We start from the raw sequence: 23,163 nt of genomic DNA on the forward strand, positions 1-23,163 counted from the left end.
GTGGTATTAAAAAATCCACTATAACCACTTCACTTGTACCTTTATTTGTATGTGTTCAAATGTAAGCATGAAAACTTTGAATGCAATGGGGTTTGTAGATAAGTAATCTCAAAACCAAATTCTAAGGTTTTCTTTTTTTTTTCTGAAATTTTGAACACACACATCTCAGTTGAAAGAGCTACTTGGAATCAGTATTATTTCAAATTTTAGAACTATATAACAGAACTCATTCTTTGTTTGGGCTACTTAGGTAATCATCATCTCAACAAATAGGTACGGTTAACCCATTAAAGAGAACAAAGTCATAGAGGCATAAGTCAAGGGGATCTTGGCCAAGTATATGTACATGGAGAAAAATGAAGGCAATGTGTAAACAAGGCAACATAATGAGACGACTTTCTATAGGAATTCAGAAAATGGAAACATCATTTTAAATTACAAAGTCAGTTTAAATCTAAATTGGCTTCACTCTCAATTCTGAGTTGGAGCTTACTTCTACAAGTCTTATACTCATATATTTGAATCTCAAGGCAGACTTGTGGACACTCTGGCTGTCAGATCTTATTATTATTATTTTTTTTTCTTTTAAGGGCCACAGCCACGGAAACACCAGATCAGAGCCACATCAGATACTGGTTGAGTTCTTAACCCGCTGAGCCGCAATGGGAATTCTAGTCAGATTGTATTTTTTTTTAATTTTTTATTTATTAGTATTATTATTATTGTCCTTTCAGGGCTGCACACGCAGCATATGGAAGTTCCCAGGCTAGGGGTCAAATCAGAGCTGCAGCTGCCAGCCTACACCACAGCCACAGCAACATGGAATCTGAGCCGTGTCTGTGACCTACACCACAGCTCATGGCAACACCTGATCCTTAACCCACTGAACGAGGCCAGGGATCAAAACCCAAGTCCTCATGGATATCAGTCGGGTTTGTTAACAGTTGAGCCACCACAGGAACTCTAGATTGTATTTTTTCAACTACCACCTCTTTCTTCACCAACAGGGTCTGCTTTGGTGTCCTTGATTCTGAGTACTTTCATTATGTAGAAGTTCCTTCCTAACTTGTCAGATAATCCTCTTCCTTTCTATGAATGAAATAATTTTTCTTCTCAGATGTTCTCAAAGTTTATGAATTCAGGTACATGGGCAGGCAAGTGAGGACATACCTACTGTTCTCAAACTCCATCTTAAAAACACATTGCTAAGTTTACTTTATTTAACACGTCACCATGAGCAACTCTGGAAGCTTCTGCATCACTTCTCTCCAGTCTACTTTCTTTACTTCCATTGTTCTCTGTTCAGTCCAGCCTACTCTCAGTTCATCAGACATCATCACATAACAGAACATGCCCACGGACTTATTCTTTAAGTTTCCTGCCATTTGCAACAGCCTTCTCTACTTCATCCACTGTGTTGCTCCAAATCCTGGGGGGAATATTTTCTAAAATTGTTTTTCTCCTTTAATCTTTGCAATTGTACTGTTAACTCATGGAGTGATGTGTAAATCTATTTCTTCAGTGAAGATATGTATTTCTTATTATGCAAAATAAGATGACATAAAAAAATGTGAGCTACTGGTATAATTTAATTTGGAGGAAAAAAAAGAGTTGAGTGGTAGATTATTAATAACATCTAAATAACAGAGATTATACAATTGTGGATAATCTTTGATACAGATTAAAAGGAACTGTGCTCTAAGTAAAAGAGTTTTCTCAGTTAGATATAAGAGAGGCAATACAAACTGTTAAATAATGAGTAGGCTTACTACAGCTAGTTTTCTATCTGTAGCAGCCAAATAGTACTTCTGCTTATGTGGTTCAAATCTGATATATATTCAAGCTTTGTGAAGGAAGAGGAGTGGGAGTGTTGAGAGGGAAAAAGGAGTGTGGTGTGTAAAAACCACACATTTTTGACAACTGCATTTTGTTGTTAGGGCAGATGAGGATTAAAAAATAAGGTATTTTTTGAAGAAGAGTGTTTTCTACTTTTCCATTTGCTTAAAAAAAAAAGTCTAACATCACACACAGAAGTTTTAACATATAATTTAAAAAGCTGGAAATGCAAAGTTTTTTTTTTTGAGCTATGTATTTTTTCATCATACTAGTGGAGGCACACTAAATTCATAAATGTGATTGAATCTTTTAATTTATAAATCATCCCATCTTGTTCCAGAAAGAACTTGAATGGCAGCACTTGATTATTTCATTAGAAGAGTGACTTATCACAATCAAGACAAACTTTCTGTTAAATGTTTATCTTGTTTCATGTGCTGCCAAGTGAAGTGATGAATTTTACAGGAACTTTTACATTTTATGAAGTTTGTGTTCTCATAGAGACTGTATTCTATAAAAACAGTAGCTGTTAGCTTTCCAAACGTCTACTGTTTTTTGTTAGCCATCTTATAAAAAAGCCAAGAAAATCTTTTTTCAAATTGACATTTTATTTTTGAGGTCCATGAAAAAGTTAAAAATAAACAAATAGAAAGGGATATAGAGCGAATCTGCACTATACTTCTATGCAAAAGATATAAGCTAAGAATACCATTAACTAAAGTAAAGGACTTCAGGTAAGATGTTCTTCATATTTGATATGTGCGGGCTTTCTGTGTACATATACATAATAAATGACTCAATAAACCCTATAGTTAATTAATGATGTCAGATTCTAGAAATGTATGTTTAAATAAATTAAAATGTTACAAAGGAGTATTTGTTATATTTGAAGAACTTAGTAAAATGATTTTACATTTATGGTTAAAAACAAGTAGTCTATTTGGTTTAAGAAAAGTTTTAATTTTTAGCAGTTAACCCATATTTTCTTATAATAGACTGTTATAAATTAGTTCAAAGGCAGGGTTACAATAATCTTCAAATTAGGTCTTTGAAAAAGAGACTATGAACATTGTCAGAGATTAGTCAAAGTGACAGGACCCTCGTATTTAGAAAATTTAGAAGGGAAAGGTTCCTTAAATTTTTTTTTTAGGAGCTAAGTACTAGTAGCATACTTAGGAAAAGCTTCTAAATGACGAGCATACATGAGATATTCATACTAGCTTTCCATGTTTACATAACACTCACAAGATATATATGGAAAACTTTACCCAGGGTAATTTTATATTCCATGTCATAATTTGGTTTTTTTCCTTAGCAAGGATAAAACATGTATTAGTAACAATCAGACTGATACAAACATTTTAAAACCACGAGATTGTAACTATAATTTTTAGTTCCTAAAATCTGTTTATTTGAGGAACATCATGATGTAAAAAAAAAAAAATCACAATTATTTGAAGAATATACTTCTTTAGAAGTTAAGATAAAATAGAAAGCATCGGTTGTAGAAATAGAATTGCAAAAACGCTTATTAAATGTCTGTCTTTTCAAACCTAATCATCTAGAAGGAAGCTGCCTTACTATAATAGTTAAAATGGAATTAATGTCTTTAAAAATGTAAATATTTTCAGTTCTTGAAGGATAGCCATTTCTACAAATAACAGTGACTCTGATAACTAGGCTGCAGTAGGAAGAGTCATGGTAACTTCCCTCTCCTTTTTATTTGTGTAAGATTGTTATAAAAGGCAATTTTTACATCTTATTATTCCAAAGAGGTTTAGGTGTTTTTCCTCTGTCTCATGTGTTCGGTGATTTCTGGCTGTTTGGGTACAAGGCATCACAGGGTGCAGTCTTGCAGTGCAGCCCAAGGCAGTTACAGCAAGTATTTCCCACTAGGAATGTAAGGAGCTAGGAGGGTACAAGGGTTGAGGAAGCATTCTAGAAAACCACAATGCAGCTTGTCGGTCCTGTCCCCACAAATTACCTTTTTAGACCAGATCCATAAAATGCAGTTTGTTATTTAAAATTTTTAAGGAGAATCTTTTGTTAAATGTTAACAAAAGAACGACAATCCTAATTCCCTTTAAAACGCAGTCCTTAAAAAAAAAAAAAATCAACTCTCAAGTCTTCTTGAAAAGTGCTTAAATCATCTGGAGATAAATATCACTTGGTGTCCTTGTTTTCTAACAAATGGCTTTTTCCATTGTTTCCATTAATTTCACCCATATTCGTTTTTAAAAAAACAAGGCCCTTATCCTCATCAGCAAAACACAGATGTATGATTTAGCATATAAAACCGGTAATTACATACTCATTTACAAAAGATTAATTTTTTTCTCTTTTTGTCAGTTTTCAAGAAGTCTTCCTGTGATTAACTGTAAACAGGAATGGTTTACACCTCAAATGAGAAGCCATTAATTAGCATGACGAAGTATACACAGATACACAGATAATTTAAATTATTTAATCACTAATCACTTTGGCTAAAGTGTAGTATACTCTCTCATTATCCTTCGGTAGGTTATTGATCTGTCACTATATTCCCTCCCGATCAGTCAGAGATAAATATTAGCGTTCTTTCCTTTCTCTCAGGTTTACACTATTTCTTCTCGTAAACACTTAAGAAAGCTTTAAGGTTCTTTAATCCCAAATCCCTAATTAGCCATTACTAGCCTTTTTGTAACGAAGGGGGAAAAAAAAAAGAGTATTTGAAGTACAGACTACGAGTTCGCTTTGCCAATATAACAATAAAAAACCCCACACATTTAAAAAATATACGGTTAAGGCAATGGCAGTAATAAAAGATATATGCAGAGGTGGCTTCAGCAAATAACGGGCTTGGAAACGCAAGGGCTCAACAAAAAGCGCCTGAACCTCTCCTGCAATATACAGCTCTCCGTTAAATTACACAACACTTTGCCTAGGCTGCAGAAATAACAGGACAAGACTTACACAGATGCCAATCCGCAGCATTTATACACATGCACATGGCCAAGAGACAGAAACCAAACACTATCATTCAACTCGGGCAGGGTGGCGCGATCCCGAGTTTGCCCAGCGTGAGAGTGCTCTCTGCGTGTGTGTCTGTGCGCGCGCGTGAGAGTGAGACCCATCCTCGGGGCATTTCCCCTCTCTGGGCAGTTTTGCTTCATTTGTTTCCTATTTCTGCTACATAGAAACTAACTTCCATCTCAGCCTCAGCCAGCGCCACTGAATAGAGCCTGTGCTGCGGCGCGGTGTGCGTCAGATCCCTCCGCAGAGCCGTCGCCGACCCCCTCCCTCCCGCGATCGGCCTCCACAGAGAAAGCGCCTTGCAGCCAACCGGCGGCTTCGGCTCCGACATCTTCGACTGGAAATAAATAAATAAATAGCACCTCCGGCCGGGAAGCAGCGGGCGGGGGGCTCGCCGCGCCGGGTGCGGGGCGCCGTGGGCGCGGGGTCGGAGGCACTCCTTTTTTCAGCGCTGGGGGGCGGGGGCGCGGGCAGGACCGGGCTGAGCCCGGGGCCGCGAAGGCGGCGGACTCTTTTCTGCGGCGGAGGGATCCGCGGCGGAGGCGGCGGCGGCTGGAGCCGCTGCCTGAGAGTTGTTGTTTCCTCCTCCTCCTCCTCCGCCTCCGCCGCCGTAGCTTGAATGGTGGAGCCCAGGCTCGGCTCGTGAACACACAGTGACAGCTATAGGGCAGGCGGCGGCACCATCCCCGCTTCCCCTCGGCGGCGGGGTGTCCCGCCGGCGGCCCCGAAGTGACCCATAAACATGTCTTGTGAGAGGAAAGGCCTCTCGGAGCTGCGATCGGGTAAGTCGGGGGGCTGCCGGGGCCGCTGGCACCGGGCGATTCCGCCCGCGGGCCCCCGCCCCCCGCCGCCCGGCCGCTCAGCCTGTGTCTCCGGTCCCTCTCTCCCGCGCAGAGCTCTACTTCCTCATCGCCCGGTTCCTGGAAGATGGACCCTGTCAGCAGGCGGCTCAGGTACGGCGGCGCGCGGGGCGGGCCGGGCGGGCGCTCGCCGCTCGCGGGCGTGGGGGAGGGCGGCGGCGGCGGCGGCGGGGCCGGGCCCGGGGCGCGGGGCTCAGCTCTCCCCGCTTTGTTGTTGCAGGTGCTGATCCGCGAGGTGGCCGAGAAGGAGGTAAGGGCGGCGGCGGCCCGCGCATCCCGCCGCTGCGCGGCCGCCCGCGGGCCGCTGCGCCGCCGCCGCCGCCGGGGCGCGGGGCGCGGGGCTCGGGGTCCCCGGCGGGGCGGGGGGCAGGCGGGGGAGGGGCGCGGGCGGGCCGGGGCCGGGGGCCGGGCTCACGGGGTGCCCTCTCCCCGCAGCTGCTGCCCCGGCGCACCGACTGGACCGGGAAGGAGCATCCCAGGACCTACCAGAATCTGGTGAGACATTCGCGTCGCGGAGCAAAGAAACTTTTCCCCGAGTCGAATAAAAATTGAATTTCCCGCAATTTTTTACGGAGACAAAAACTTGGCCTCGGAACCTGCAAGCTCCCAAGGCCAGGGGGAGGGTTGGGAGGCAGGCGCGGGGGCCGCGGGGGGCAGTGGCCGGGGGGACCCGCACCCCGGGGCCGCAGGGGCTGCCGACAATTTATTTGTGATATTTTGTTAATGTGCTAGAAATAAAGATACGTCATGAGTGTTGTGCAGTGCAAGGCCGGAGGAGGAGGGGCCGGCGCGCGCGGCCGTGCGGGCGCGGGGGCGCGCGCGGCGGCGGCGGCGGCGGGAGCGGCGCGAGCGGGGAGGGCGCGCTTTGCACGCCTGCTCGCTCTGCTCGCGCGGGCGGCTCGGCTTTCTCCTGCCCCACACAATGGCTGGTGACTAACTGCTCCGAAATGGCATTAGCATTTCACAAGCCGGCGGTGCCGCCACCGCGGAACCGGGTCAAGACGCTGGGGATTTTTTGTTTTTGTTTTTTCCTCCCATTTCCTTCGCCTTCCGTACGAACCGATCTGGGTTTTTTTTTGTTGGAGAGGTTCGGATGTACGATGCCGGCTGGCCAGCGGCGCTTGCATTTTCCCGAGCGCTTTCTCAGAAGGGACCCCCGAAAACCAGGAGTTTAAGGAGCTTTTTTTTTTTTTTTTCTTTCCAATCTGGCTGTTTCTCGTGTTAGGCCTCCTCGTTAAATTAAAAGCTATTTTTGGAGGCCACTGAAGATCAGTTCTGATTTTTGTCCCTATGTTTACTATGGAATGGAAATTGGCAAATAAAAGTGCTGCAGTTTCCATCGGGGAGTATTTTGTTAGCAGCTTGGGAAACCTGTTTCTTACTTCTGTGGGTTTTCGAAGTGAATATTTTAGTAATTTCTAAAAATCGCTTGCTAAAAGCGGACCTATCACGTAAGGATTGTGAATAGAACAGTGGATATTTGTATTCGGGAGGTATGTTTTCCGTATTGTTTTCTCCTAAACTGATATAGGTTGTATGTATGTGTGTGTGTTGGGCAATTAAAAGCAGTTACTGGGGCAGATCAAACCTTTGAAATCTAGGCAGTGCATTGATTTTCTGAGATATATTTGCACCTGATGTTTTGAAATAGTTATAATGTTATTTTATGAGGGCTTCTGAAAGGATTAGGAAGTTTCAGCTAGTTTAGAATTGAATGTGTTCTTTGAGATGAAGGGATGACATGATTTTTGGTGGCTTTTGTTTCATTTGTGTATAGAACATCTAATCTTTGTATCCAAATGTGTTAGGATTTAATAATTAGCTGTTGCTAAGTGTTCATAGCTATTGAAATTAGCGAGGGTACTTAGGTTTAGTTATTTTAAGGGAGACTTAACCCATACATTCGTTTCCATTCTGTTAGCTTTCCTAGTATTTAGTGATTTAGGCTTGTTTCTTGGCTAAAATGGAGTTTGAAGCAAACTCCAAGATTCAGTAACTACAGAATTTAATTTTTAGCTTTGTAAATATTTGACAGAAGTCTTAAGTGGATTTCCATGTTTTTCGTGTTACTTTAAAAATTGTCATAAAGATTATAATATTCCATTTTAAAGGATAAGGCAGACAGAATTCATCTTTGCATTTATTTTTACCAAAGTCATTTTTACATTTGATAAAAACCCACAAACCCGAAGTCAGTGAGGATTGCTGTGTTTTTTAACGTGAAGGCTATTGGTCATGTTACATTCATATTTTTAAGATGAGGCTGTCAATGGTATTTGGCCCAGTTATGGGGATGTTTAATCCCTGTAAGAGTATCATTTTATTTTCCAGTGAAAACAAGGTTACCGATGTTTTTCAACTTTTTCTGAGCGAGTTTCTCATCTCTCAAATGTTAATAAAAAGAATTTGTATTCCTAGTCTTTTTATCAGACTTTAGACATAGTAAGTGGTATTTTTATAAGTGTGTTATTTGTCAAAACCCACCTATTTTGCGTGGAAGTGGTTTTTCTTTGAGTACTTTCAAACCTTTTTACCAGAACAGAAATGTTGGCACCCTCATGAGACAGTTTAGAATTCTCAGACGACTTTGGAGTTCTCTAGCTCCTTTTCATTTCATTCATTCAGTGTCACTGTATCAGCTGGATCCAAGGCATCATTTGAAGTAGTTTCATATTGATCACACTATATAGTTTCAGTGGGAGGTATATGATTTAACTTTGATTTTTGATTGACATTTAGTCAGCTTCGAAAACATTTTGGAACACCAGGTGTTTGAGCACTTTTTTATTTCTTAGTAGGATCTTGAAGTTTTATGGTGGGCTAGGTGAGCTTTGCAAAATCCCTTGTACATTGTTCTCTATTGTCTTAATTATTAAAACTGAAAAAAAGTTTTGCTTTGTGTCTATCAAATTGAATAGGTTTGAAGTTTATTTTTGTTGAGTGAAGCCAAATAGCTATCCTTGGTGGTTTCAGTAGGGTTTGCTTCTACTTGGAAGTTTGTTGCTGCGTTAACTGATAAAGCGGGTAATATTATAAATGGGAGAATTTGTATGTCAAATTGAAATTTCTAGCAGAATTCGTTACAGCTTTTTGGCATGGGATGTAATATCTGTACTTGTGGGCTTAAAAATAGACAAAGATCACCAACTGCAGTCAGGCTGTAGATAAAAATTTGACTGAGTCTTGATCAAGCAGAAGGTAAAGTTTTAAGAACAGTTTAAAAGTTTACAGATTAAAAAAATTAAATTAATGCGTTTATTTCAAGTGTCTTTCGTGTTATAAAACAGGATTATGATTTTTACCATCTACCTTAATATTTAAAACTTTTTTTTGTTTTTGCCTTTCAGGGCCTCACCTGCAACATATGAAAATTCCTAGGCTAGACGGTCAAATCTGAGCTGTAGCTGCCGGCCTACACCGCAGCCACAGTAACGCCAGATCTGAGCTGCCTCTGCAACCAACACCACAGCTCCTTGTAATAACAAATCCTTAACCCACTGAGAGAGGCCAGGAATCGAACCTGCATCCTCACAGATACTAGTCTGGTTCCTTAACCGATGAGGCACATTGGGAACTTCAGTATAACTCTTTATTTATTTTATTTTTTTGTAGTGGTTTTTGCTTATTTAAAAAATGATTCCATGTTATTAGAAATCTTTCTATTCAAGGGAAAGAATGGATCTTGGTGTAGCCCTGCCAACAGCCTGCAGGTTAACCTCTGGCAAGTCAGGAATTTCTCTGGGCCGCTCTTATCTCATTCTCATAAAATAAATGAATTGAAATTTTTCTAATGTGAAAATCTCATTTTTAGCTAGAAGTAGTGTATTGTCTCTAAGAGCTCAACTTTCTCATTTTGGAATTTGATTATCTAAAACACCTAAAAGTCTGTCTAGAGAAATCATGCAGATTAGGAAATTGTATAAATGCTTTTTATAGTGCCATTCTTAGGTTGCGGTATCAGTTTTCTTAAATTATTGGTGGTCTTAAATTGAGAGATGAATAGGAAACCATGTCTTAGGTATGCATTTATTTGGAATATGCTGATTAATGTAAAAGATAAGGTATAAAACTTAGGACACCAGTTTTAGGGAAAAAAATAGATAACATTAAATATTTTTGAATCAGGGATTTACATTCTATATTAAAGATAAGGTGGTACTATCAAAACTTAACCAGTACGATTTTGGAGGGGGTTGGCATATAATGAAGTAAACATGTGTAGTAGACTTATCATTTCCTTTTTTAATAGATGAAATAGATGAAATAGTAAGCTTTTCTTGGTAGTCTCCAAACAGGGTATAATGAAGTAAACATGTGTAGTAGACTTATCATTTCCTTTTTTAATAGATGAAATAGATGAAATAGTAAGCTTTTCTTGGTAGTCTCCAAACAGGGTATAATGAAGTAAACATGTGTAGTAGACTTATCATTTCCTTTTTTAGTAGATGAAATAGATGAAATAGTAAGCTTTTCTTGGTAGTCTCCAAACAGGGTATAATGTTGTAATTATTGTACTGTGAGGGGAATAGTACATGTCGAAGGGCCGAAGTGGGGAAGTCTTCATCCTCTCTTAGACATACAGTTCATCTATTACTTACACGAATATTTTTAAAAGTTTGCAGCATTAACAAATTTTTTTAAGTAAATGCTTGTTAGTTTTTTACTACTCTTGAATCATTGTAAGGTGGCACGAATATAAAGGGGGCATTGGATTATCCCCTTCCCAACCACACAATGGTGTTTTACGGTTGGTAATGAGGCAGAAAAGTACTGTTAGAGTCTGTTTCCCACTGTGTATAATGGGTTAATGTTAGCTCCTCCTTCATAAGATTTTGTGAGTGATACTGGTAAAAATCAAGTACTATGTAAGGGTTTGTGTTTGCTATTATCAGAACTTTAGTAGGAGTAGTAGTAAAAGGTTGTTCCAATAATTGCTGCATGATGAAAAAAATTTAAGAAAATATTTTAGGAACAAGTATGCATAACTTTCTGAATTTAGTAGTTGCAGTATAAAATTGGCTGCTTTAAAACTTCGGAAGATACTATTATAGAGTTACTTTGTAGATTCAAGGGTTAAATAAGCCTAAGATATAAGGAAAAAAAGTATAGTAAATATAAAAAAAATCATTTTTAAAGCATTGCGGGTAGATATCTAGAAAAATTTTGTTAAGTCTGTACAGTGATTCTAACTATGACCATATTTGTGAAACAGTTAACATTAGGAAATGTTTGGGTTGTTGAAATATGCAGAATTGATTAGCAGATATATGAAGCTCTTACTTTTAGTAATGGTCAGATGGCATTTAGGATTATCTGAAGGGTGTTTGTTTTTTCTGTAGAGATTTTTGCAATTTAAGATCATAGTAGTTTGTATTCTTTTTGGAAATTGTCAGATGTTTTGTAAATCTGGCTTAAAGATACGTATGTTTTAAGCAGAGTTTATTAAAGACCTTTTTGAATTTATTCCTAAGCAGGTATTAGGTTAAATAAATCCTATGAACGACATTTTTTAGTTCATACAGAATTTGCTTTTCAGACCACAAGTTTTTGTTTCTTTTATCTAGAAACTTTTCTCGCCTACTGCAGCCATTCTTCATTTTCCTAAGTTTTATGGTTATCTATCATGTCACTACAGAATTGTAAATAAAATTGTATTCTGCACAACTTATTTTGGAGAAGTGCTACTAGACAGGTTAATATCTGTAATACTAAGCAAAGTGGCCATTAGTTAACAGAATACTAACGGAATACTAAGCCTATATACATTTAGAATAATTCCTGTTTCAGTATACTTTTGACTGCAGATAAGTCAAGCAGTAAAATGAATATATTAGAGAAAAAAATTTTAACAGCACATTGTTGAGGATATTTAAGTTGCTTTTATCTAAATGTGATAAAGGGAGTTCCTGTTGTGGCTCAGTGGAAACGAATCCGACTGGGAACCGAGAGGTTGCCAGTTCGATCCCTGGCCTTGCTCAGTGGGTTAAGGATCTGGTGGTGCTGTGAGCTGTGGTGTAGGTCGCAGAAGTGGCTCACATCTTGCGTTGCTGTGGCATAGGCTGGTGACTGTAGCGCCGATTTTACCCTAGCCTGGGAACCTCCATATGCTGTGGATGTGGCCTTTAAAAAAAAAAAAAGGCAATGAAATAAAATAAATGTGATAAAGGCTATTATATACAAAACCCAACTTGAAAATTTTAGAAATTTTAAATGCATGAAGTTTCTGTTTTGTTTGTGAGAAGCTGTGTTGGTGACATGAGCAATTTGTGAAGACAAATTATTTTGTATTACTAAATGATGAGCATATGGAATATAGAGGAGTGTATATCTTTTACGACAAATTAAGGAAAATTATAATTTTTTGATATGGCATTTGAGAATTCTGGGTACTTAAAAAAATCAAAAATTGCAGTACTGAACAACTCAGTGTGGAACCTTTGGTCACTACAGAGAAGGTAGTCATCAGAAACAAAGCAGATCCACCTTTAGTTATTTGCCTTTTACACACACACACACACACACACACACACTTACACATGTACACACACTAAAGTGGCTTTATTTGAGCTCAGGGGTCACAGATAAGGAAAAAGGATGGTTTGATGAGAAGTTTTTCATATTAAGAAAATTGGGGTAGAAACATGGTTTGATGCAGCCTCTGCTTAAGTTAAAACTAATTTAAATTGTAAGGGGAATGAGGTTTGTAGTAGAAGGTTTTGACTATTCATGGCAGCATGGATGATGGCAGCCTACTGCAGAGGAAGCACATAAAGAATCCATGTGTTCCAGACTCCAGATGGCCTCTGGTCACGGTAGCATGACCCATTTGGTCTATATCCGATAGAGAACAGATTTGAAGCTTGTCTTGGCCGAGGCTGTAGAATAAATGCAAGAAATGCTTACCTTTACTTGTGTCATTTGATTCTGGTTTAGTTTTGGGGTGTGAAAGTACTAGTCAACTTGGAGAAGTATACATTTTCTGAAACAATTTTACACGGCCGTTGTATGTGTGATGTTAGTTATTTTGAGTACTGTGTTTGAAACTGAAACATTACTAAAAATGAAATTGACTCTTAAGATTATTACATTGGCATTTTAAGACTAAACAGTTTAAGAATTTTCAGTCTTTAAATTAATGGATAATAACTTTTCAACAGAGTTCTAGATTTGGCTTTTTAATTATACTTTACTAAGTAATGTTTTAAAGACTTATTGCACAGGCTTTGCTTGGCAAATATGACTGTATTTTAAAACTAAATTTCAAGATGTTTTTTAAAAAGTTAAGCTTTGCCATTTTGTTGTGCTTTAATTTTTCTTTTTTTTTTTAATTGGCCACATTCACAACATACGGAAGTTCCTGAGCCAGGGATTGAATCTGAGCCACGGCTTTGACTGCACCACAACTGCAGCAGTGTCAGATCCTTTAACCCACTGCACTGGGCCAGAGAACCCACCCACACCTCTGCAGTGACCTGGGTCACTGCAGTCGGATTCTTAACTGCAGCAGCTAAACTCCTAAATTATTGTTATAGAGCGTCCTTACTTTTTGGTTTATGGAAACCTTAATTCTGAATAGAGTTTTGGGGATTTTTTTTTTTTTTAATGAACGTAGTCAGATTATAGTGAATAAAATTTTGAAAAACAGTATTGCCTTTTATTTAAATGACAAATATGTGTTGATAATTGTATTGATAATACTAACTGAATTATCTAATTCTTAGGTGATTGACTAAATTGTGAATATAAGACACAGACTTCGAAGCATGTTCATTTATAGTTATTTAAGAGTAAATAGGCCACTAAGATTACTTTTGACCCTTAGTAAGATTCTATATTAATTTTATTATACTCTAATTACAAAGAAATCATAAGTAAGAGTCCTTCTAAGAACAGTTACCCAGCTTAGAGGATTTGACATGGAAAATGGTTATATGGGTTCTATTAAGTTTGTAATCATAAAACCTGTGTGACAGTGGGGGAGCAACTAACGTTTTGAGAAGGAAACTATAATGTAACAAAAAAGAAAAAAAAAGATAGCACTTAACTCGGAATCAGGAGACTTGGGTTTTATTACTGTTTTGACTGCTTTCTAAACATGTGACCCTAACTTTTGGGTCTTAGTTTTCCTTATTCGTGGATTCCTTACTTGTGAAATAAGGAAAAGACTTAAATTTATTTGCTTGTGAAGATAAATAATTTTGAGGATACTTAGCATAAAATAAGTATTCCATATGTCTTTTTTTTTTCTTTTTTCTATGTAAAAGTTGTTAACAGTAAAACAAACAGAAATGCTTGGAAAATATAAACTTGCTTTAAATTTAAAGAGTGTAGTTATAATTGAACCTACACTTTGGAATAATGGTAACAAATTTATAAATTAGAAGTTTAGAAGTTTTGAGAATTTTATGGGCTAGGTTTTAGTAATAGGCCTTATAGAGTGATTAAATAGTAAATAGGGTTTTTATTTTTAATGCTACAATAGGCCTAAAAATAAGAACTATGTTACATTAAGTTGACCTTTTAGAACTCAACTGTAGTAGAAAGCAGAAGCTGCTTGCCTTTCAGATCTGAAAAAATATTGAAAAGATCTGAAAAAATACTGAGAAGATCTGAAAAACTGTTTTAGAGCCAATCGGGTGTTCAAGACATAGGGATAAAGTGAAGACTGGGGTCAAATCAGATCATATTGGTGTCAAACATTAGGTGGATTTATTTTCATAAGGACTTTTAAAATACATTCTGGAGGAAGGATTGGCATTTCTAGGTCTCACAAGTAGTAGGAATGAATATATTGATCTAAATAACCTCACTTTGAAAAGGTCTTTTTTTTTTTAATTTTTAATTTTTTTGTCTTTTGTTTGTTTTTAGGGCCGCACCTGTGACATATGGAGGGTCCCAGGCTAGGGGTGGAATTGGAACTACAGCTGCAGGCCCATGCCACAGCCACAGCAATGCAGGATCCGAGCCATGTCTGTGACCTACACCACAGCTCATGGCAACGCCGGATCCGTAACCCACTGAGCGAGGCCACGGATTGAACCCAAAACCTCATGGTTCCTAGTCGGATTCGTTTCCGCTGTGCCAGAACTGGAACTCCATGAAAAGTTCTTTAAAAAGACATCCAATTTTTTTTTTCTCTATTTAGGTCTAGAAGGATTCTTTTCAAAATGAAAGGTCAACATGTAGTATGTAATGGGGAGTGTTATCAAAATAACAGCCAACCCTTTGTGTCAGGTACCGTGACCAGCTAGCTCCCAGCGTGGTGGCTACTGCCAGTCCCAGTCTTACAGAGGAGGACACGGACTGAATTTTTACCCCACTCAGCAAGTTTAGACCTAGGCTCTTGACTTTAGAGCTCTTAATCCAAATTACTGACCTTTTCTTTAAAAATTGAGAAGTTCTCATTGATGTTATGGCTGGTAGCTTCTAGTTTCTTTATATTCTCTTCCCACTTGATAGCACTTAGCTTTTAACAATACCTCCCACAGATGATGGCAAAATTTTCTTGCTTGAAAAGGACAGCCATGTATATGAAGTAGCATGTCAAGCAGAACCAGGTTGCTTTAGCCGAAGATACAGGAAAATAAATCCAAAGAGCTCAGTTTCATCCTTGTTCCTTTCTTGTTCAAATTTTAGTTGATAATTCTATAAATGTCTTTTTTTAATTTTTTCTTTTTTAGGGCTGCACCTGAGGCACATGGAGGTTTCCAGGCTAGGGATCAAATTGGAACTGCAGCTGCTGGGCTATGCCACAGCCACAGCAATGCCTGATCTGAGCTATATCTGTGACTTATGCTACAGCTTGTGGCAACACTGGATCCTTAACCCAATGAGCGAGGCCGGGGGTCGAACCTGCATCCTCGTGAATACTAGTCCAGTTCTTAACATGCTGAGCCACCACAGGAACTCCATACTAAAAATACATGTGCAGTCTGAGAAAGGAGTTATGCAAATTTACGATTTGGGCCAGGATGGACAAAGCAAGAGCAGAGTTGCCTTTGTTTCACAGAAGTCTTTTATCCATGCTGCTGCAAACCAAGGATCATTCTTTTGATCAGGGGTGGGTAAAGTATGGCTGCTGTGGGTAAATTGTGTGCAAGGCCCTTGAGCTAAAGTTACTACATTTTTAAAGAGTTGTTACAAATGTATACACGTGGAGTTCCCGTCCTGGCGCGGTGGTTAACGAATCCGACTAGGAACCATGAGGTTGCGGGTTCGGTCCCTGCCCTTGCTCAGTGGGTTGACGATCTGGCATTGCCGTGAGCTGTGGTGTAGGTTGCAGACACGGCTCGGATCCCACGTTGCTGTGGCTCTGGCGTAGGCCGGTGGCTACAGCTCCGATTCGACCCCTAGCCTGGGAACCTCCATATGCCGTGGGAGCGGCCCAAGAAATAGCTTAAAAAAGACAAAAAAAAATGTATATATGTGACAGAGATAGTAGCCCTCGGAGCCTAAAATTTTTATTGAAGTCAGCATTTTCAGAAAGTGTTTGCTGACCTCTGCTCTAGATAATGCAGCATGATGTTTACAATAAAGATACATTTTTTAAGGCAGATTTTAACCATCAATTATGGACAGTTGACCAAAGATTGTTGTTATCGTATCAAGTCATTTTTTTTCTTGTTTGTCTTTTTGCCTATTCTAGGGCTGCTCCCGTGGCATGTGGAGGTTCCCAGGCTAGGGTTTGAATCGGAGCTGCAGCCGCAGGCCTATGCCAGAGCCGCAGCAACATGGGATCCGAACCGAGTCTGCGGCCCACACCACAGCTCAGGGCAATGCCGGATCGTTAACCCATTGAGCAAGGCCAGGGGTTGAACCCGCAACCTCATCATTCCTAGTTGGATTCGTTAACCACTGTGCCACGATGGGAACTCCTCAAGTCATTTTCAGTTGGGATTGGAGGTGTGGGTGGAGATGTGAGAAGTTTGAAAAAGCTCTGACTAGCCTACTTGATTGAGGAGTGAATTTTATAGGGGTGGCATCAGGGTTTACATTCATTTAGTAGGCTCTTAAATTTTAGTGGGAGGAGATGAAGTGTTTATCAGAAGGGGCATAGATTGGAGCACTACTGATTAATGTGCATTTAAAAGATTTTTTAATAGTAATCATTAATTTTAGGGTAAGTTTTTAGTTGTTGAATCTGCATATACCTTGGTTCTGACTTTGGGTTTAAAGTTTCTGTCTTGGAAATATTTAGAAAATTGGTCACTTTGATTTCCTTTAACCATTTTAGGAAAGAGTACTTAGAGTTGTCATTACATCATTTATATTCTACTTCTAGTCTTAGATTTTTAAGTGTTCCCCTTTACTTATAGGAATTTAGACATTTGTGCAAGTTTGCTTAATAATAAAAAGTCAACTTTTAAAACATTTTTTTAGCTCAATTTAATGTGTTGAAAACTACTCAAAATGTCTACCTTATAGCTTTCTTGTACATTGATATATATTTATATGTGTGTATATGTATACACACACACATACATTTAGATATGGGTACTTCGTAGGAGGTTAAGGGGAAGGCAATATGATTGTGGCTCTGGAGTTAGACTCCCTTGGTTTGACTCTTATCTCTACCATCCACTGAATGTGTGTGACCATGGGAAGATTGTTTTATCTTTTTGTACCATTGTTTCTTTTTCTTTTTTTTTAAGGGCCACACCTGTGGCATATCGAAGTTCCTGGGCCAGGGATTGAATTCGAGCCATAGCTGTGACCTGGGTAGCAACTGTGGCAACACCAGTCCTTTAACCCACTGCGTCGGGTTGGGGATCAAATCTGTGCCTCCACAGCGATCTGAACCACTGCAGTGAGATTTTTAACCCCCTGTTGGAGAGCAGGAATTCCCATCATTTGTTTATTAATGGGAATAATAATAGAATATACCTCTCACAGTTATTAAAATTGTTAACTCAGCTTTTACAAGTAAAACAGTTACCACAAGGCCTAGTATTTAGTGTGCAGCCAGTATGTGTTAGCTGTGTTAGTAGTTATGTTTATCACACTTGACTTCACAATTTGGTTGTACTTTTTATGTGTTGAATATCTTTTAAGAGCTTGAAAGCAGTTCTGGTCATGAAAAGTAATGGGTATATTAGAATTGAGAACGTCAAGTTTTGTTTTTCCCAAATAATGTATAGACAGTTACTGAGAATCCAAATATAAACATTTTGGATAAGGGATTTTATTACAATATCATTTCATGTTTTTCTTTTAATTATTTACTAGTAAACTAAAAAGTCCATTCAAACTAAAAAGCTTAGTATTATAGATACAGAATTCTTAATAATTTGAAAATTAAAAACTATATATGTATAGCCATGAGTTATTTTAATTCTTAAAAATTTGTTTTGTCTTTACATTTTAAATACTGGCCACAATGAATGGGTTAATATTCATGAAGAATAATATTGAGAAAAAACAGTAGAAAAAAATAATTTTTATTCATTTTTAAAAGTACGTATTGGGTATATGCATATATATATGTGTGTGTGTGTATATATGTGTGTGTGTGTGTGTATATATATATATATATATATATATATATGATGAATTTGGGACAAAAAGAGATGGTCCCTGTGCTCATGTAGTTTATGGTGAAATTGAGAAGAAAATCATTAAAACATTACATTATTAAATATATAATCATGAACTGGTACGTGAGTTAAGGAAAAATTGTTGAGAGTGTACAACCAAGGTAGCACACCTAGACTGAACTAGGTGAAGGAAATTGATTTTCCTTTGAAGGGAAGCGCTGAAGCAAATAGATCTGGGAAAGAGGGTGTGGGGACAGGTAGAGCGTACACCGCATGGGAAAAGCCTGTCAGGAGAGAGTGCAGGTAAAGAATGTGAAAGAGAGCCAGTGTGTCTAAATGTGGAGAGGGGGGGCTGTGGGGTGTAGGGCTGGGAACATGACAGATGAAGCAGACAAATGGTCTGCATGTATTTCAGGACTTGTAGACCATGGTAAGGATTTGGATCTCCCAGAGCAGAGAAAGCCTCTCAAGTGTTTTAGGTAGAGGTGACTTGACCAGATCTGTATTTTGGAAAGAGTATTCTAAATGTAATATAGAGAATAAAGTTGAGTGAGATAGAAGGCATCAGTGGGAGTGGGAGAGATGGGAGTTTATTGCAAAGATGGTTTGAACTTTGATTGTTATTATGGAGATGGAGACAGGAAGATGGGTTTAAGGCTAGGAAAGAAAAATATCAGTTGGACATGTGACTGCTTGGGTATTTGGAATGAGGCGGGAGAGAGGAATGGTCGGTGTGAAAAGTATGACTTCTTGATTTGAGGTTGAATAGATGGTGTTGCCAGTCACTAAGGTAGTGTATTGGGGGCAGGGTGTGGCAGCAGTGTTAACACAGGCATCATGAGTTCAGTTTGGGGTACGTTGAGTTGAGGAGGCTTTGGGATTCCAAGAAGAGGTGTCTTTTAAGAAAGTTTGATATGCAGGCCTAGGCTATAGATATAAATGTGTTCTTAGGTAGGACATGGACAAAGTAAATTGGCAATTTTAGTACAGTGCAGGGTGTTATGAGCCCCCAAACAGAGCAAGATAGTGGTAGGCCCCATATGTGTGTTTGGTGGGGGGAGGGAATTATAGCTTTCATTAGATTCCTACTTAGGTATAGGTATCAAGATATATTGAGTAATTAATGTATTAGTACTACAGAGTGCTGAGGAAGTAAAGGAATGTTTGGGAAGGAGTTTAATGTGCTATGAAGACACAAGGGGCAGAGGTAGTGTCATGGAAGCCTGAGACATGGAGGAGAGTGAGGTGTAAAGAGGTAAGGGTTACAATTTCTAGTAGACAGGTCAGCTGCTGTATCAAAGCCAGAAAGCATGAGGAGTTTAGGAACTGAAAGTATCTCTGCTAAATTGAAAGTTGATTTTGAAAAATTGAAATATGCTAAATAATCGAGGAAAGATTTAATTGGAAAAAGTGGATTCATAATGTTTTATTAAAAAGATACAGTTCTGCAATAAAGATTTTTAGGTTCACTACCTGAAGTGTATTTTGGAAAAAGACCCTAAAACAGGACCATTATAAAACTAAATAAGTAATGAACTTTCTTGTTCAAGTAAAATTTTTAAAAGAAATTGTGATCATTTAAAAAAAATTCACATCAAAATAATTATCATATACAAATTTAAAACTAGCAGGACCTTATAAATATTCTAGACTTTAAATTTTTAAGTAAATTAGGGAAGATTAAAATATAAATATAGTTCTAAAATTTTGTATTTTATTTTGAATGCCTTTTCTGTTTAATAGTACTAGTACCTGAAAAAGTATGTTTTGAGTCAAGATGATGTTATTACTAGGGAAAAAGGGATTCTATAGCTAAAGGAATTTGTGAAATTGTGCATTAAACATAATTAAATTTATCAGGATTTTTCAGAGCCTTTAATGTCATTGTGCTTTTGTGACTCTACAAAGCAAAGATGTAGTGTGTATAATTTGTAATAGAATTTCTTTTCCAGAAGTATTCGTTCTACCAGTACTTATTGACCATCTCCTGTATGGCAGACTCTGAGCTATTTTAAATTATCAAAGTATGACAGTATAGCTCATGTTGTCTCTGACAGTATATTATGATAAAAAGTAAGGTAGGTTCCTCTTAATTAGTTTCAGCCTAGAAGAATGACTATCAGCTAACTTTTTAAAAATATCATTTATGGTTCAGCAGTTGGAGTATAACAGACACTGTAAAATGGAGTGAAATGATTTAATCTCTCACCCCCAAATCTGTCTTTTCATAAGGAATTCATATAAAATGCCATTACTAAGTGGACTTTTTTAAAGTTGTCATGTCTTTTTAGGCTCTTGGCTATGACACTTTCTGAGACTTTCCTTGTTTTTTGTTTGTTTGTTTGTTTGCTTTTTGTCTTTTTGACTTTTCTAGGGCCGCTTCCCATGGCATATGGAGGTTCCCAGGCTAGGGGTCGAATCTGAGCTCCCAGGCTAGGGGTTGAATCTGAGCTGTAGCCGCCAGCCTACCCCAGAGCCGCAGCAATGTGGGATCCGAGCCGCGTCTGCAACCTACACCACAGCTCACGGCAATGCCAGATCATTAACCCATTGAGCAAGACCAGGGATAGAACCTGCAACCTCATGGTTCTGAGTCGGATTCGTTAACCACTGCGCCACTGTGGGAACTCCCTCTGAGACTTTCCTTGTTATTTATTTTTTTAATGGAGGTGAAATTGACGTAGAGTAGTATTTTAGTTTCTGGTACCCAGCATAATGATTGGATATTTGTGTATATGGTGAAATGATCACCGTAGTAAGTCTAGTTAACATCTGTCACCATTATGTAAAGCATTTTTTTTTATTATTATGAGAACTTTTTACTCTTTTAGCAACTTTCACTTGTGCAATACAGTATTACTATTGTTATCATGCTCTTTATTATACCCTCATGACTTATTTTATAACTGTGAGGTTTGTACGTTTTGAATCCCTTCCTCATGGGAGTAGATGAAATGGTTAAAGGGAGTCAAAAGGTACAAGCTTCCATTGTTTAGAAAAACAAAGGAAGAAAGAAAACACTGAGTAAACTGAAGAGACAATTCTCAAAATTTTTAACCTTACCAGCTCTTTACATTGATAAAAATTATTACAGTTCCTTTGTTTATGTGGATTATAATCCATTCATATTTATCATTTAAAAATTAAAGCAAGTTAATTTTTTTTATTTAAACATAAACTCATTTCAGGTTGATATAAATGAAAGATTTTTATAACAATTATTTTCCAAAACAAATTTGTGAGAGGAGTGGCATTGTTTTACACTTTGGGGGATGTTTTATGTCTGGCTTAATAGAAGGCAAATTCTTACATCTGCTTCTACATTCAGTCTTTTGGAACATCACATATCATGTGGCCTCTGGAAAACTTACAGTACACTCACAAGAAAATGAGAGTGAAAAAGCAATTTAATGTATTAGTCATAATTTTTACCTGAGAAATCCCTAGGGGTTTCCAGAACTGAAAACAGCTACACTAGAATATTTAGGTATTAAAGTGAGAAATTTTTTGTAATTCGATAACCTAAAGTGAAAAAAATAGTATACTTTTTCCCTAATTTAATTCTTGTTACAATATTGTGCAGATATTGTCTAATTACTAAAAGGGATGGATAATAAAATATTAGCATTTCATTTCTTGATTTCAAATGCTGGCATAAATTTAGCAGTACTTTGAAGTTGTTCCAAAAGTGCTCGGACTTTTTGCAGTTGATAAATTTATTTTATAAATAGTCAAAACTTGTTTAAGAATTGGAATTTGGCCTTTTTCTCTGTAAAATTTTGGAAAACAAATTGCAAAATTCAGCATAGAGATTATATAAATGTTTTAAATTTTGTAGTGAGAACATGAACTGTCAAGTTTCTTTAATCTTGAACTTTTCTGGAGTTTTATAAGAAAGGTCTAGAACATTTACTATGTTTAATATTTTTTGTTGTTGGAAGTTTTGGTATTTTTGTTTTGTTTTGTTTGATGGCCACATCTGCAGTATATTGAAGTTCCTGGGCCAGGGATTGAATCCAATCTGCAGCTGTGATCTGCACTGCAACTGCTGCGATGCTGGATCCTTTAACCCACTGTGTCATGCTGGGAATAGAACCTGCACCTTCACAGGGACCCAAGCTGCTGCAGTCAGCTTCTTAACCCACTGTGCTACAGTGGGAACTACTGTTGGAAGTTTTTGAAAATTAAAATTTAAAACTGAAACATGCCATTTTAGGTTATAACGCTATATATTTTTTCATTGTACAATATTTGCATTGACTAGGATCTGTTATAACATGCTATATTTAGGTTACATTAATTCTTTAGCATTTTTCCTCTTCAGTGAATTAAATTGTGATTGGGTATCTATTCTGTGATTCAGGTGGTTTCAGAGAATAAATGTGAACTTTTGCCCAGAGTAAAATGAAATATTGACTAGCCAGAACAAATTATATTTTTGAAGTATATTTACTCTAAAGAATTTTATCACTTTATTTAGCAAATATTTTATATGTCTTCTGTATATTAGGTGAAGTATTATAGACATTTAGCACCTGATCACTTGCTGCAAATATGTCATCGACTAGGACCTCTTCTTGAACAAGAAATTCCACAAAGTGTTCCTGGAGTACAAACTTTATTAGGAGCTGGAAGACAGTCCTTGCTACGCACAAATAAAAGTATGCAAAATTTCTCATAGAATTTAGACATTCTTCTTCTCGCTTTTTGTCTTTGTGCCCTGTCTTTATGCATTAACCATGTGTGTGTTTCATAGGCTGCAGGCATGTTGTGTGGAAAGGATCTGCTCTGGCTGCATTGCATTGTGGAAGACCACCAGAGTCACCGGTTAACTATGGTAGCCCACCCAGCATTGGTGAGTCGTTTGATACCCTCTTGGTGAAGAGCTTTTGCAGATACAAATGTTTTTTACTTGCTGTGGA

At 38.1% G+C, this 23,163-nt stretch overlaps 1 protein-coding gene across 7 annotated transcripts in view; it reads left to right on the top strand.

Annotated features, from left to right (window-relative positions):
• Nucleotides 1-5,357: 5,357 nt before the first annotated feature.
• The window catches only part of PHIP (pleckstrin homology domain interacting protein), a 128,992-nt gene continuing 111,186 nt past the window's right edge, over nucleotides 5,358-23,163 (top strand). For 3 of the 7 annotated variants that reach the window (XM_047763501.1, XM_047763511.1, XM_047763493.1), the window contains exons 1-6: nucleotides 5,362-5,630; nucleotides 5,743-5,801; nucleotides 5,929-5,958; nucleotides 6,144-6,203; nucleotides 22,752-22,902; nucleotides 22,998-23,096. In XM_047763501.1, the coding sequence (XP_047619457.1) occupies nucleotides 5,591-5,630; nucleotides 5,743-5,801; nucleotides 5,929-5,958; nucleotides 6,144-6,203; nucleotides 22,752-22,902; nucleotides 22,998-23,096 (439 nt within the window). In that variant the 5' untranslated portion in view covers nucleotides 5,362-5,590. Of the gene's footprint in view, nucleotides 5,631-5,742; nucleotides 5,802-5,928; nucleotides 5,959-6,143; nucleotides 6,204-22,751; nucleotides 22,903-22,997; nucleotides 23,097-23,163 lie in introns of those variants that run through there. The other 4 variants (XM_047763551.1, XM_047763543.1, XM_047763485.1 and 1 more) reach the window with 4 other exon arrangements.

The sequence above is a fragment of the Phacochoerus africanus genome, chromosome 2 (assembly GCF_016906955.1).
Source record: "Phacochoerus africanus isolate WHEZ1 chromosome 2, ROS_Pafr_v1, whole genome shotgun sequence".
Classification (NCBI taxonomy): Eukaryota; Metazoa; Chordata; class Mammalia; order Artiodactyla; family Suidae; genus Phacochoerus; species Phacochoerus africanus.